The 14,422-nt window shown below is 39.0% G+C and overlaps 1 protein-coding gene across 1 annotated transcript in view; it reads right to left on the reverse strand.

Moving 5' to 3' along the window:
- Nucleotides 1–1,211: 1,211 nt before the first annotated feature.
- The window catches only part of SHISA8 (shisa family member 8), a 30,439-nt gene continuing 17,228 nt past the window's right edge, over nucleotides 1,212–14,422 (reverse strand). Inside the window, exons 2-4 of the mRNA XM_039335594.1 lie at nucleotides 6,315–6,442; nucleotides 3,948–4,097; nucleotides 1,212–3,157 (exon numbers count right to left, since the gene is read on the reverse strand). Of these exons, the coding sequence (XP_039191528.1) occupies nucleotides 2,796–3,157; nucleotides 3,948–4,097; nucleotides 6,315–6,442 (640 nt within the window). The 3' untranslated portion in view covers nucleotides 1,212–2,795. The remainder of the gene's footprint in view (nucleotides 3,158–3,947; nucleotides 4,098–6,314; nucleotides 6,443–14,422) is intronic.

Genomic DNA, 14,422 nt, shown 5'->3' on the forward strand with positions numbered 1-14,422 from the left:
ACAAAAAAACAGATTGGATAAAATGGAATGTAAAGATGTTGAAAACATCAGAGAGAAAGGAAGTGATAAGAGAAGCAGAGAAGAAGAAAAAGAAAAAGATTTTCAAGAAATATGGAAAGACAAAAGCCTCATAGAAAGACACTTTATTCGATTTACTTCTTATACCTACAGCAACAGTCATGAATATATGGGAAAACTTTTTGATTCAGCAAAACTCATTGATCAAGAAAGATACTGGTCAAAAGGAAAAAGATTAAAGTGAAAATTAAGAAAATAGATGATGGAAACTATCAGAGAGAATATTTAAAAAAGAAACATTTGTTTGAATATGGTTAAGAAATAGAAAAGATTTTGAATACATATGTCATTCTGAGGGATGAATTCCTTAAATAATACTGTATGCTTTCTTTTTCCTTTTTTATTTTATTTCTTGATATAAGTAATATACTGTTGAAATGACTAAGATGAAGAAATGTTTTAGATAATTAAATGTGTTTGAATTTAGGGAAATTATAATGTATAAAAAAGAAAAAAACCTGTTTTGAATAAGAGTTAAAGGATTAGATGACTAGACACATTAAATGGAATATTTAAAGATTAAATATATTTTAATTATAGTTAAAAAGAATAAGAAATTTTGGGAATGAATATATATTAGCTTAGGAGGAATATATATTTTAAGTAGTATTTTACTTTTTATGTTTCTTTACTCTTGCTCTCGTTTTCTTTTGTTTACTGTTTTTACCTATTCTTTAAGAAATGTAAAAATGTTGAGATGGTTTATATGGGAAAAATGGATTTAAATCTTTAAATGTAATTAACTGTTGAGAAAATCTTAACCAGCAAGAATACTTTGAACTTTATGGGAGAAACAAATATAAATAAGGACTGTAACAGGATATAAGATGAGGCAACCAGAATGATTAGATAGAAAAGAAATATTATATTGATGTAATCATTATTTTTAGGAATATTGGGAAAAATCATATATGTAACTGTTATTTATCAAAATAATAAGAACTGTATTAATTCAAGCTTTGCAAAGAAGACATTTTGGGGAAAAGGAGAAATTAACTAAATGTATTATGTGGATTATGGATTATAGAAACCAATTGTTAATGATTTTTCTTTACAAATGTAAACCCAGTAAACACAGTTTACCAACTATTAAGTGATTTATGTTTTTAAAAAAATCAATAAAATATATGGGGGGGAAGAATTATTAACATACAAAACTATAAAATGGGTAATAATAATAATCTGAAGACATTATTGTATCACACAGATGACACACACATATCCAGCAGTATAGTCTAAAATACAAATTAAAATTTCAATTACAGGTGTCAATCATTCTAAAATAGCAGCTATATTGTGAAAATATGAGGTGCTGTTTTGTTTGGAAAGAAATTGGACATCCACAATGATTTAATCATATGAAGAGGTAAAATTCCTAGTGATGTGCCTGTTTGCAGTCAGAGTTTGGAACAATATTCAGAAGCTGAAGTAAATGAGCAGTGACTGAATTTAAATCAACATGCCACTGCTGCACTTAGTTGGTATCTATCACAAGTACTCTTCTGTTGTATCTCAGGGAAAATCAGCATTTGTATATTTTAATAGTATGAACTCAATTTAAAAAGATTTTCTTCCACGTTAGAAGATGCATCAAAACATGACTACAATTCCAATTACACATCAACTGGTGGAGCATGTTGTATTTGATCTAATGGTCCAGAGATCATGAAAAAAGACTCAGTGGAAAGAGCCAGAGTGAAATGTGACATAAAGTGAAGTATGAAGTATCAACTTCTTCATTTTGAATTTGTTACTATACAACTAATAAAATGTTTACATATGGGCAATGGGGAATAACATGGTGTTACAAATATATGTTCACAGATATGTTTTTTTACATGATCACACACATGCCTTTTGTGATTTAACAAGATACCATTATGATGTTGTTAAAATACTTTACATAAATCTCATAATTTGGTGGTAATTATACCTTATGGTCTACCCAGATTTTTTTAACTCTCCAAAGTCATCCACTTAAATATGAGACCTATAATAAGAGAATGCAAATCATGTTCATTGTATAGAATATTTATATACAAAGCCCCAAAATTATTAAAATACCATTAAAGCAAATGCTATAGAGAGAAAAAGTGAAGCTAAAATGAAGGAAATGGCATATATTTTCTGACATTCCTTAGTGCTTCCATTTCAGACTGTTTATTTTTATTCATTTATTACCAGATTTATATCCTGTCTGTTTTCCTTCAGAAATTTAACCACATATAAATTTGAAAAGAAATATAGTATAGGATGAATGTCCAAACACAAGGTACCAATTAACTATTGCATGAATATTTTTGTCTTTTGTTAGAGCACTGTGGGAATGGAAAGGGCAGAAATATATTCCCTCTTTTGATGCAGTTCCATGCAGTAATAGAGTCCTGAAGGCTTTCTCTTTGTATTGATGATTCTGGTATGATATGATGAAAAAGTAAATTAAGAAACAATAGCAGTAGGGTAGTACAGGCATGTTGGTTTCACCAAGCACACTAACTAGGTTTTATCAAATTGGCCTAATTGAACAGATGAGTTCTGTTACAATTGTAGACGATTATCAGCTCTGGCAAGCATTTTACTTTTCTTTATATCTTCTATGTCTCCTTCCAGAATCTAGGAGTGGCACATTGAGGGAAGCAACTTCATTCTAAGCTGTCAGGCCCTACTTCACCAACTGCTTCAAAGGGAAGAATATGGGAATGAACCATAGATCCATCCTAGACAGTGACCTCAGTCTTGCTATTAGTGGAAAAAAGCCGTTGTTGCTGGGCATAATGAGTGGGGGTTTGGCTGAAGACCTCAGGCAGCTTCTCAATACTGAACTGACGCCTGGTGGCATAAGCTTGTCGTCGAAATTCAGGATGGCTGTGATCCCAGCCCCCTTTGAAGACAGGACTGCCTGCACTGGTTTTCATCACTTTAGTTTTCTGTCCTGGTGTCCCCAAGCCAATGAGAGCAGAGCTTTCTGGAAAAGGTGGGAGGTCATTTTGATGAAGTGTCAGGGGAGAAAATGACAAGGTGCCTGATGATGGCATCTCCACCATGGGAAACCTCTTGTAGAATTCTTCAGGGGCACTTTCTATAGGGGAATATATGGGTGTGGGGAGGGAAGGGAATGAAAAACAATTATTAAGTTGATAGAAATTCTAGTAGCTTTCCTGTTGGCTATCCTCCCTAGGATCTCTAACTCTTTTTTTTGGTTTGTCTCTCTTGTTAGTGTCACAAGAAGGTTAAGACTGTTATAATTAATTTAACCAATAATTAAATCTTTCTACTTATTTCCAGAAATATGACAACAGCTACAGCCTTAGCTATTCATGGCAGGCATGCCACAGCTTAGCTACTCATTGCTTAATATGTGTAAAACTTACTCAAAGAGGGAGGGGAAAACCCACATGTACAGGTGCATAATGTAGTGATTAATATGTGTTAAAGAGCAGCTAATAAACATTAAAGTATAATTGGGAACACCTCTTAGTCATTTCCTGGGTATTCAAAACACCTCCTCTGCAGTAAGGCTAAGAGGCATACATTCTTTGCCCTGTTCAAGCCTTTTTTATATCTCTAAATTTGTTACATTTTTAGTTCTAGCTGTTGTTTTTTTTCTTCCCCTGTAATCAGGGTTGTCTATTCCTTCCCACCTCATCTAATCCTCTCTGACATTAGTGAAATTCAGAAGCTACAACCCAGCAGAGTGGAATGTCAACAACAATGAGCTGATGTCATCTGGTGCACAGCAATGGGGGTGAGCAGGCATGAAGACAGTGAGCTTCAGCCCCAAACACTAAGGCTGTGTTCCAATTCTCACTGCATTTGGTCCAAATATTCCAATGCTATGTCAATGAGTATGCAAACACAATGGCACCTACCTACAGCCTTGAGAGTTGCATATTTGGCATAATCTGAAGCCTGGTTAGGTAAAACACTTGTCATTTGCAGCTGATTGTTATGCGAGTGTGATAGCCCAATCTGTGAGATTGTGGAGGAGTTGATTACAGCATTGTTCAGGTGTTTCTGATCTGAAGGAAAAAAGGATGGCAAGTGTAAATTTAAACAGCCCACCTTAAGTAGTTTACATTACATTTGCCAGCCCCTCAAGCAAGTTACATGCATTGGTACTTAAGTTTTACCATAGTCATAGATGATGGGCGGGTGCAATGGAAGGAAATCAGGAATTGGCATTTAAATACATGGGCAAATAAGAAGAGACAGCTCTCCCCAACAGAGAACTGAAGAATGCCAAAGAAATAGTAGCATACCACCCCTTTTTGTATAGTCTAAACTTATTGACAAGATAGAAATTCTAGGCGTGTATTATTTGGACAAATTGGATCTTTAAATTAGAATCTGTTTCATACTGGCAGATATAGTCATGTATGGATGCATGAAGGTTGACTTGGCTACCCACTCTCATGATAATAGGCTGCATGTCTGCAAGAAAGATCCATATTCTGCTGCTCTAGAACATCAGAATGGAATGATTTAAAGGACACAACTATCACCAACCTTTGATAAGTATTTCTAAAATGTACTTATTTACTTGTGGATATGTCATTCAAAGCAAGAAGGCAAACAGATGTAGTACAACTAATGTATTGTGGATGAACTATAAAAGCTTAAGCCACTTGCTTTGATATGTTGAAATGGCTATTTCCAGAATTCAAAGGCTTCGTTGTCTGGATGTTACAATGTAAACATATATCAGTTTAAAAAAACAGTTAAAGTTCCACAAAGTTCCATTTACTAACTTGGTATAATGAGGTGGAAGGAAGGGAGAGCATGGTATAAGCATAGGGATGGCATTCCCTTTTCAGACTACCTATTGTCTAGAAGAGATGTTGCATGTTAATCTGAGTACAGGTAGTCCTCAAGTTACAAGTGTAATGGACCCTATCCATTCCACACGTAACTCGAAAACTCGCACAGTGAATCTCATACTTTGAACGAGATTACTCCCTTGCTCGTTAAAACGCATGTTAAGCGAACATGAGGTATCTCAGGATGGGGAAGGCCATGGAGGGCCTAGTAATGGAACATGTCCCCAAGGCCTCCCCGACCCACTAAGATACTGCATGCTTCCCCCTCCCTTGCTGCTGCACCGGATTCACCTGGAAAAAATCCATCTCCTTCTGCCACGGTTCCTGCTGCCAACCAGATCTGAGCCTGGGGGATGCTTCCGCAGCTCCCCTGCGGCCCAATCCGGGCTCCAGAGGCCTTTTCCAGGCTGCTGCCGTCCAGATCTAAGGCCAGTGGATGCTTCCGTGTCCCCCTGTGGCCCGATCCAGGGTCTGGAGGTGTTTTCCAGGCTGCTGCCTTCCAGATCTAAGGCCAGGGAACACTTCTGGGTCCCCCCTGTAGCCCAATCCAGGCTCTAGAGGCCATTTCCAGGCCGCTGTCACCCGTTGGAGAATGCTTCTGCACCCCCTCTGTGGCCCGACCTGCGGGCTTCAAATCTGGGCAACAGCAGCCTAGAAAAGGCCTCTGGAGTCTGAATCGGGCTGAGGGAGGGCGCAGAAGCATCCCCAGCCTTAGATCCAGGCGGTAGCGGCCTGGAAAATGCTTCCAGACCCCGGATCAGGCCACAGGGGTGTGTGGAAGCATTTCCCGGCCTCAGATCCGGGCTGTAGCAGCCTGAAAAAGGCCTCCATAGCCCCGATCCAGCCTCAGGAGGTCACGTGGAAGCATCCCCTAGCTTCGATTCTCTTCTCTGTTGCAGAGGCCTAAAGTACCATGAGATCACGTGAGATCAGTGGCGTGAGATCTCGCCCCACTGATCTTGCGTTACTTTCGGCTTTCATTCTCTGCAAATGCACCGAAGGCCTGCAGCAACCAAGAAAGCGAAGGATCTTGATCTTCGCAGGGTTAGTATTGAAGGCGTGGTGCCTAGGGAGACCAGGGGCGGGGGTGAGGAGGGAGGGAATAACCAGGATGAATGTTGCAGAGCCACTGCGGTCACTCGTAAGGGCGAACAACTGCTGTGGTGCTACAATATTCATAACTTCGGGACTTGCTCATAAGCACTAGGGGGCACTCATGTAACTTTGAAAGAGCGTTAAGTGAATGCACGTTAACTCAGGGATTACCTATACTCTTTCCTCTATCCCAGTTATAAAATGGTATTCCTTCTAACTCTTATGGCAGAGGAATAATCCCTCAGATTCTCTTTTTTGTCTTTAGCTTAGATATGGGTGTGTGCATATGTGAATGCATGGAGGTGAGCAGGCAGATTATCTTACCTTTGTTACTTGTGGGAGATCCCCGAGAAAGGCTATCACCAATCTGGACCTGCACACTGCTGATATGGCCATCAGGCAAGTGATCAGATGAGCTGTGACCAGGCTGCTTTAGAAGATCTGTGAGTGTTCTAGAAAAGATGCATGAAGAAGTTACTTGCCAACTATCTCATGAAAAGATTCTCACTTATTGGTATCCACTTTGTGTAACATTGTTTAATAGTATGACTAGCTGCACTTGCTGCTCATTTGTTTACTTGGGCAACCAGGTATGGATGATATATTTTCTTAGAATTTGAAACATTGGAAATATTCTAGAAGGCTTCTAAGCAAAACATGGACAATTACCTATCAGGGTGTTGCAAAGCAGATTCCCTACATTACATTGTTTTATGCACTGGGTTTTTTTAGGGAGCTCAAAAGAAAAAACATAGTTTCTCCCATCATTTTTATTTTGACAATAATGATGTTGTGAAGTAGTTTGAGATGATAATTGCTGAGTGCTGTAGAAGGATTACCTTCCTCATCTTTATCAGAAAGGATGGGAGGAGAAAGGCTCCAAGGAAAAGCAACATACTCTTAGGACGTTTGGCTGTTGAAAATGGTTAACAGTAGATAGAATATATAAACAGAACAAATTCAATTCTGTCTTATTAAAAGAATTATAAAAAGGGATATGCCAGATTATCTTTTTTTATTCAAATGTTTGGTTTCCACCTTAGCTACACATTCATATTATATTTTTTCCCAAATATTGTTCTTGAATGAATGAAAATCAATACAAACAACATGCACGAACTTGTTTGAATTGCTTATTAAAAACTAATGCATTGAGGGCCATCTCACTGCCAAGGCCCAGCCATAAGATTTTCCATTTCCAAGATTTTCATTTGTGAGAACATGAAAAAATTTTTTATGTGTCCTGCAAAAATCCAGTTAACCACTAGGTGATGTAAAGAGAAATAAAAAATGCTACTTGGCTTCCTGATAGTTATGTGGCTTTTGAAACCTATATATGATGTGCATAATTCCCCTTTGGAGAGGAAGAATCCATTTCCCACTTTAAAAGATAAGAGTTGCCTACTTATAAAGAATTAACCTCGGAACCAAGAAGCATCTCTGGGAACACCTTACTGACAACTGGCTGGAAAAAGGGATTGGCTGTTTCAGAGAAGAGATTGGGAGATTTGAACCAGAATATATGCTTCACCACAATGAATTGTGTGATAGTATGATAGTTTTAGATCTAGATCTTCCCAGTCATAACCCAATACTATATTACACAATTTAGTCTACATCAGACATGTCAAACACAAGGCCCGGGGGCTGGATGCAGCCCGCGAAGTGGTTTCACGTGGCCCGCGAAGCCATCCTGGAAACAGTGAGGGAATGGCCCCCGCTGCCTTGGCCCTGCCACAGGAGCCAATGTACAATTTTGTAGTGGCCATCTATGCTGAAACATATTCAGTCTTAGCTCCACAACGCCATCTGGAAACAGCAAGGAACCAGCCCCTGCCGTGTCAGCCCCGCCCCCTGGGTGGATGCTGGGGAGGTGTCACTCTTTGTGAGGAATGAAGAAATGCACCATGCCTTGGCGCTTGCCCCTGTCCCACCCCCTTCTGCCAGAGATCCTCAGATCTGTCCCACTCCTGCCCAAGCCCCCACAGGCACCCTTGACGCGAATGATGTAGAGCTGGCCATGCCCACCCAGTAGGCCACTCTCACTCCAGCCACACCCAACCAGTAGGACGCATCTACCTTGGCCACACCACCCAGCCCCCCGAGGGCAACTGCAATGCTGATGCGGCCCTCAATGAAATTGAGTTTGACACCCCTGATCTACATTCTACTCCATGGCTAGATTCACACAATACGAATTAAGGTTTAATAGTAACCACAGTTGACTAGGTTCATACAATATACTGAGCTATAAAACTTGCTTTACAAATGATGGCTGGTTCGAACACTGGGTTAACTCAATTTAAACCGATCATGTTACAATCAGGACTTTTTTTCTCATAGAACGCCCAGAACGGAGTTCCGGCACCTTTTTTGGATGGAACCTTGTAGGGTAGGCAAGGCGGGTTGTATGACATGTGTGAGTTCCAGCACCATTTTTTTTTTTTTTTTTTTAGAAAAAAAGCACTGGTTACAATGATATACTTTATTCTTTTGTCAGATGTAGTCCAGCTACATAATTTTCAGGAGCACTTAGGGAATGAGCTGCAAAACAACCTCACAAGAAAATGATGACAATTTGCAAGAAATGGTTTGAAAGAGGAATAAGATAAACTATGGAATACATATAGGAGAAAATTCTATATTTGAAATATACTAAATTGTATTAAAAGGATCTGTCCTGGATTCTCATTTTTTGTTCCCTTCTATGAGTTTATGTTTTTAGTAGGTTCTAATTTGTATTTACTGGGAGTTGAACTTGACTTGAGAGATTATTTACCTAATTTTAATTAGTGTGGGTAGACTGTTAGGCTACAATTGGAAGGACAAAAATTCAAACCTCTCTCTTGCCATGAAGTTACTAATCTTTGACCTCCTCCCTCTTTCCTCATAACATTGTTGGGAGCAAACATGAGAGTCTGTACATCCCAGGAACAACCAAGCAAGTGACATAAATGTAATAAACAATATTATATTGAATCAGCCTGTGACTCACATTCATGCTTTCAACTGGTAAAGACTTTTATTCCTGTGATAAATGAGAATTGTTTGTTTCACAGTGGGGGAAAGTCTGACTGTTTGTATCCTGGCAACATTTCATAAAATTTCCCCAAAAGTCCCAAGGTAAAATCTTAGGGACGATAGAGAGCATCTTCTCCATTTTTAGTTCTAGATAGAGGCTTTGCAACTGCAGCATCCCCCAATGGGTGACCACCCAGCCTCTGCAGAAATATCTTAGGAGAGCACTTCTTATCTGAACTTTTGGCTTCTTGCTAAGCTTAGCTTGTCACTAACCACATGCCAGCCAAGAATTGATTGCATTTGGCTAACACACTTAATCTGACCTTTGAATTAACCCATTTTCTGCTTTCATAGAGTACTGAACTATGAACAAAGTAAATGGCCTGGGTACACATGATATGCTAAGCCATATAACCCAACCAAACCCTTAAGGTTAAAACTAACCAACTTTACCCATTGTGTAAACTATGCATTTAACTATCCTAGTTCAAACAGGTGCACAAACAGACTTTATGAGACAAAACTAATATATCCATACCACATTTGCTAATGCAAATGGATTGTTTTCATGCAGGTAAAGGAGACCGATGCAACTAGCACCTCTTCCTCAGTCTCAAATTCATACCTGTGAATTCTCTGCACTAAATACCCAATATATTTTTTCCAGCAGCAGATCTCAGAGTACATGTCTACTGAATTGAAAATAGCTCTCTCTTATTTATTGCAGGAGTGTATTATGAAGTACACTGTGTCTCCCCTAACACCAGATTTGTTTTTTAGAAGTCTGTACAGTATTATTTTTTTCTAAGAAATAGCTGAAGTCACCATACAAATGTAAATCAAAGAATTCATAAAAAGGTGGCAAAGACATACAAGTGGTATTAGATTTACAGACTTGCTTAGGAGTTATAAGCAATTGAATGCACGTAGATGTTTGTCTTACTGTAGAGCTGACTATAATGAGAGGCAGTATACTGATTAAATAACTTATTTATGAGTTCCCCAAACATGACTCACTGGAGAGGGCCAAACTATCATGAATAATCCTTCAAGCTAGAAACTAATAAAGAAGAATATTTGTAGCTCAGAGTTTAAATGAGGGGTCCTTGGTGCTCTCTGAACTGGGTTGTTTTCTTACAGACATTTCATTACCCAAAGTAGGCAACATCATCCATGTCAGTGATGATGGCACTGGAGTTGGCATCCTAGGGTTGTCTAATAAGCCTGTGAAAACAGACAGTACATGAATAAAAAAGGACCAATAGCAAAAACATTGTTACAAACTATGTAAATCAGTAAACCTCCTCGATGCAGACAAAAGAAGGGACCAAAGCAAAATAGCTAAAGTAAACCAAGGAATCACTCAATTAATCCCTCAGAGTGTGTAACCCTCCCGTTTCAAGGAAAATTGTTTCCATATCAGCATTCCTGTTCGGTATATTTTCTTGATAGTCAGGGAGAGGTTTTCTTTTTTGGGTGTGCACACAAACATGTCGCCTCTAGTCTTCTTATTTATATATTTAAATATATTTTTCCTGCATGTCCACATATATGTGATGCATCTGACTTTATTAATGCTGCTGCTCTCTGCTGAGCTAAGCAGCAAAGTTGATGTGAGAAACATCATGACCGTCTGGTACGAAATAGGTGCTGACTGCTGGACCTGTATTGATTGTCTTTCTCTTTTGAAACGTGGGATTTGAGGAGGAAGGTGCTGCTTCTTCCAATTTCCTTTCATTGATTGGCAAAGGTTTTAATGCTAGGGCATTTGTTGTGCTGAGCTTGGCCTGAAAGGCACTCCTATTTTAATGAGGCTTGTTTATCTCTTAAACTTGTGAATTGATCTAAACTGGCATAGGGGAGGAAAAGTTCGTTATCATATCTGTCTAGCTCAGAAATAAAGCTACAAAAAATACTGTGGCGATAACAAACTGTCCATCAAAGAAACGGTAAATATCTAACAGCAGAAGATGACATTGCCTTCAGCAGGTCTTCCTTGTCTGCATAGTTAGAACTGAAACTGGTCACAGACCTCTCATAAATCACTGCCAGCTGAGTGAAGGGCTGTTGGCAAGCAAGGGTACAATGAAGGGCATAATCAGTACTGGCACAGAAGCAGTTTACTGACAAGGGCTTCACACTGACTTTTGAATTATTAGGTTGGGAAAGTGCTCTGCTAGGGTTGAGGAGAAGAGATCAGGAAAATATCATTGAATTCAGAGGCACGAGTCGTGTTTAAAAGTCAACAGAATTTAATAAGTATTCAGAATAATATTTAATATTTTACATGCTATTTTTCTAGCCTTTTCACATTAATAAATTATACTAGAATCCAGTTCTTGTTATGCTGATAAAAACTCCTGCCAGTTAATAACATATTCTCCTGACTCGCTTTGCTGTCATACAAAATGTATTGTCCATATGACTGAATGGGTAAATATTTTAATGGCATTCATTGGCTATTTATTAACCAATAGTATCTTTATCCTATCCTCCTTCTGGGCATGTTCTCATGAAAATGTATTCTGGCCACAAGAATTTACCACTGACAAGGTTAGTCTGTTCAACTGAAACATCTCCCCGTAAACAGAGAGGGAAGTGACATAAATAACACAATAAGGAAATGACATAGACAATTCAGAAAACATCAGAACGTGGTTAAATTATGCATAAAACATGGGCTTGGGATGAGACTAAGACCAGAATCAGGACAATAAGGTATAATATTCCAGTTGCCAGACCATACTGGCAATTTTGTGATGCTGTGAAGAGCTAATGAATCAAGGATCATTGAGCTTTCACTGAGCTAATTATATCAATGTCTTAAAAGCTCATTTAGATTAACTGCAAAAACATTTGCTTCATCATTTGCCCATTATTTCTGATTACTTGAGATCACACACATGGGAGAAATGGAAGAGGTGCTAGGAATTCTGAAGCAAGACTATCAAGCAAGGAATGCTATTGGTAAAGGAAGAAAAATGTGACAGGAACATGTAAAATGAGTAGGAACTTAGTATTAGAACAATTGATTTAATTTGATGGCTGGAAGAAGATCACAATGAGTCCTGAATTAGTAAACTACAGTATATTTAGCCTTTATTCCAGTTCTCAACTTATAAGCAACATTATATATCACAGCTGTGTTTAATGACATTTGTTGTTGCCTTTGAATTAATTTTGACTCCTGGAAGCTGCCTGGACAAATCCATGCATTTTCCTTGGAAGTAACTTGCCACTGCCTTCTACCTAGACTGAGACAGAGTGACTGGCCCAAACCTACACAGCTGGCTTCTACCTAAGGCAAAACTAGAATTCATGGTCTCTCAGTTTGTAATGTGGTGTGTATAGTGTGGTGTAATGTGCTAAGAAAGAAGGGGAACTCAAATACAATATAGGAGATGAAGGAAGCAAATACAGGGTCTTCCAAAAAGGATTCAGATGCCTATGATGCTTATTCCCTAAAGTTCAAAGTATAAGGAACAAACAGGGTGAACTTGAAGTCTTAATAAGTGATACTAACAGAAGACTGGAAAATAGTTAATGTGGTTCCAATCTTCAAAAAGGGGGGAAAAAGATAGATTCAGGAGAATACAAATCAATCTTCCTAGCATCAATACCTGGAAGATCTTGGAAAAGATAATCAAACAATGGATCTGTGAACACTTAGAAACAAGCAAAGCTACTACTAAAGCTAAGATAGGTTTCTCAAAAATAGGTCATGCCAGACAAATCTTCTTGCCTTCTTTGACAAAGTGATTAAATTGGTGAAACAGGGAAATACTGTGGATATAATTTACCTAGACTTCAGTTAAGGCATTTGACAAAGTAGACCAGGGCTTTTCAACTGGTGGTATGTACCATCGGTGGTACTTTAGCACCTGGCAGGTGGTACGCGACCCCTAGCCAAGTCTAGCAGGGGAGGGAACAGGCTAAAGTGGCGCCATGCAGGCCTGGAGGAGACTAGCTGGAGCTGCAGGGCTTGGCAGAAGCCCCAGGATCTGCACACATGGCTGCATGCTGGTTAGAGTTTCTGGCGCACCAGGAGGAGAAAAGGAGGAGGAGAAAGACTGAGAGAGGAGAAGCTATTAAAGGAACAGATTTTGGTGGGAGAGAGAAAAAACACAAAGAGAGAGAATAGAAGAGGCTTTTGTTAGTGAAGCGGTGAGGAAAGAGCGGGTGAGTGGCCTTTGCGAGTCAAGGTTGAGTGAAAGAGCGAGAGAGAAGCTTTTGCGAGCAATGTGTGAATGAATGAGAGCAAGAGAGAAGCTTGAGCAAGCAATGTGTGAGGGAATGAGAGCGAGAAGCTTGTGCAAGCAACGTGATTGAGAGCAAGAGAGCTTTTGCGAGCAATGTGTGAGTGAATGAGAGCAAGTGAGAGGGTTTTGCTAGCAAAGGGTGAGTGGCATTACAAGTGAAGAGTGAGAGAAAAAGGGAAAAGTGAGGAGGAGAAGGGAAAAGGAAAAGGCATTGACTTCTGAGTTCCACTGTTGCAGTAGGAAGGAAGTATTAACACTGAACCTCAACTTTTTACTTTTCTATAATATTATAAACTAGCCATTTCTATAACAACAAATGAATCTAACCAGTAAAGACCAAAATCCCCCCCTTTTTTAATCATCAAGTTTTTGACGTCTTGCTAAGCATTGGTGGTACTCAAATACTGTCATGTCCTAAAAGTGGTACAATCTGTGAAAAGGCTGAAAAGCCCTGAAGTAGATCACAGCCTATATGTCTTGATAAGATAGAAAACTGTGGGCCAGAGAGCATCGTATCAGATGGATTCTTAACTGGCTGGCTAACAGCACAAAATGTAGTCCTTAATGGAATTGCATTTATGAGGGCAATTTGGAAATAAATCTCCATTTGGTTATCAATGACAGAAACTCGCAGATACAACATTTTTAAACTTATACACATTAGAAAACTACAACATTACATTACTTTTTGACACGATGTCCATTCAAATTGAGGCACTTGTCATAACGTCTTACAAGTTTTGAAATTCCTTAGTAGTAGTCGCTTGGCACAAATCTGGGCTATAGGGGGGGTGATAAAAACATCCCAATGGAACTGCTCCAAAAGTTCTTGGGTGTGTCTAGCGGTATGTGAGTGAGCATTATCGTGAACCAACACACCAGAAGTGGTGCCATAGAAAATCCCACCAAATGTGAAGATGCCAAAGAAGTACTTCTAGTGAAGTTTATGGAGTGTGGTTCAACCATCAATTCAGAAGTCTACTATGAAACGCTATGAAAACTCAGACAAGCCATCCATAACAAGCGTCGGGGCATGCTGACTTCCGGTATGGTGTTGGTTCATGATAACGCTCACCCGCACACCGCTAGACACACCCAAGAACTTTTGAAGGAGTTCTGTTGGGATATTTTTGAACACACACACATATAGCT

Source organism: Crotalus tigris, unplaced genomic scaffold (genome assembly GCF_016545835.1).
Source record: "Crotalus tigris isolate CLP2741 ecotype Arizona unplaced genomic scaffold, ASM1654583v1 scf7180000017644.4837335, whole genome shotgun sequence".
Taxonomy (NCBI): domain Eukaryota; kingdom Metazoa; phylum Chordata; class Lepidosauria; order Squamata; family Viperidae; genus Crotalus; species Crotalus tigris.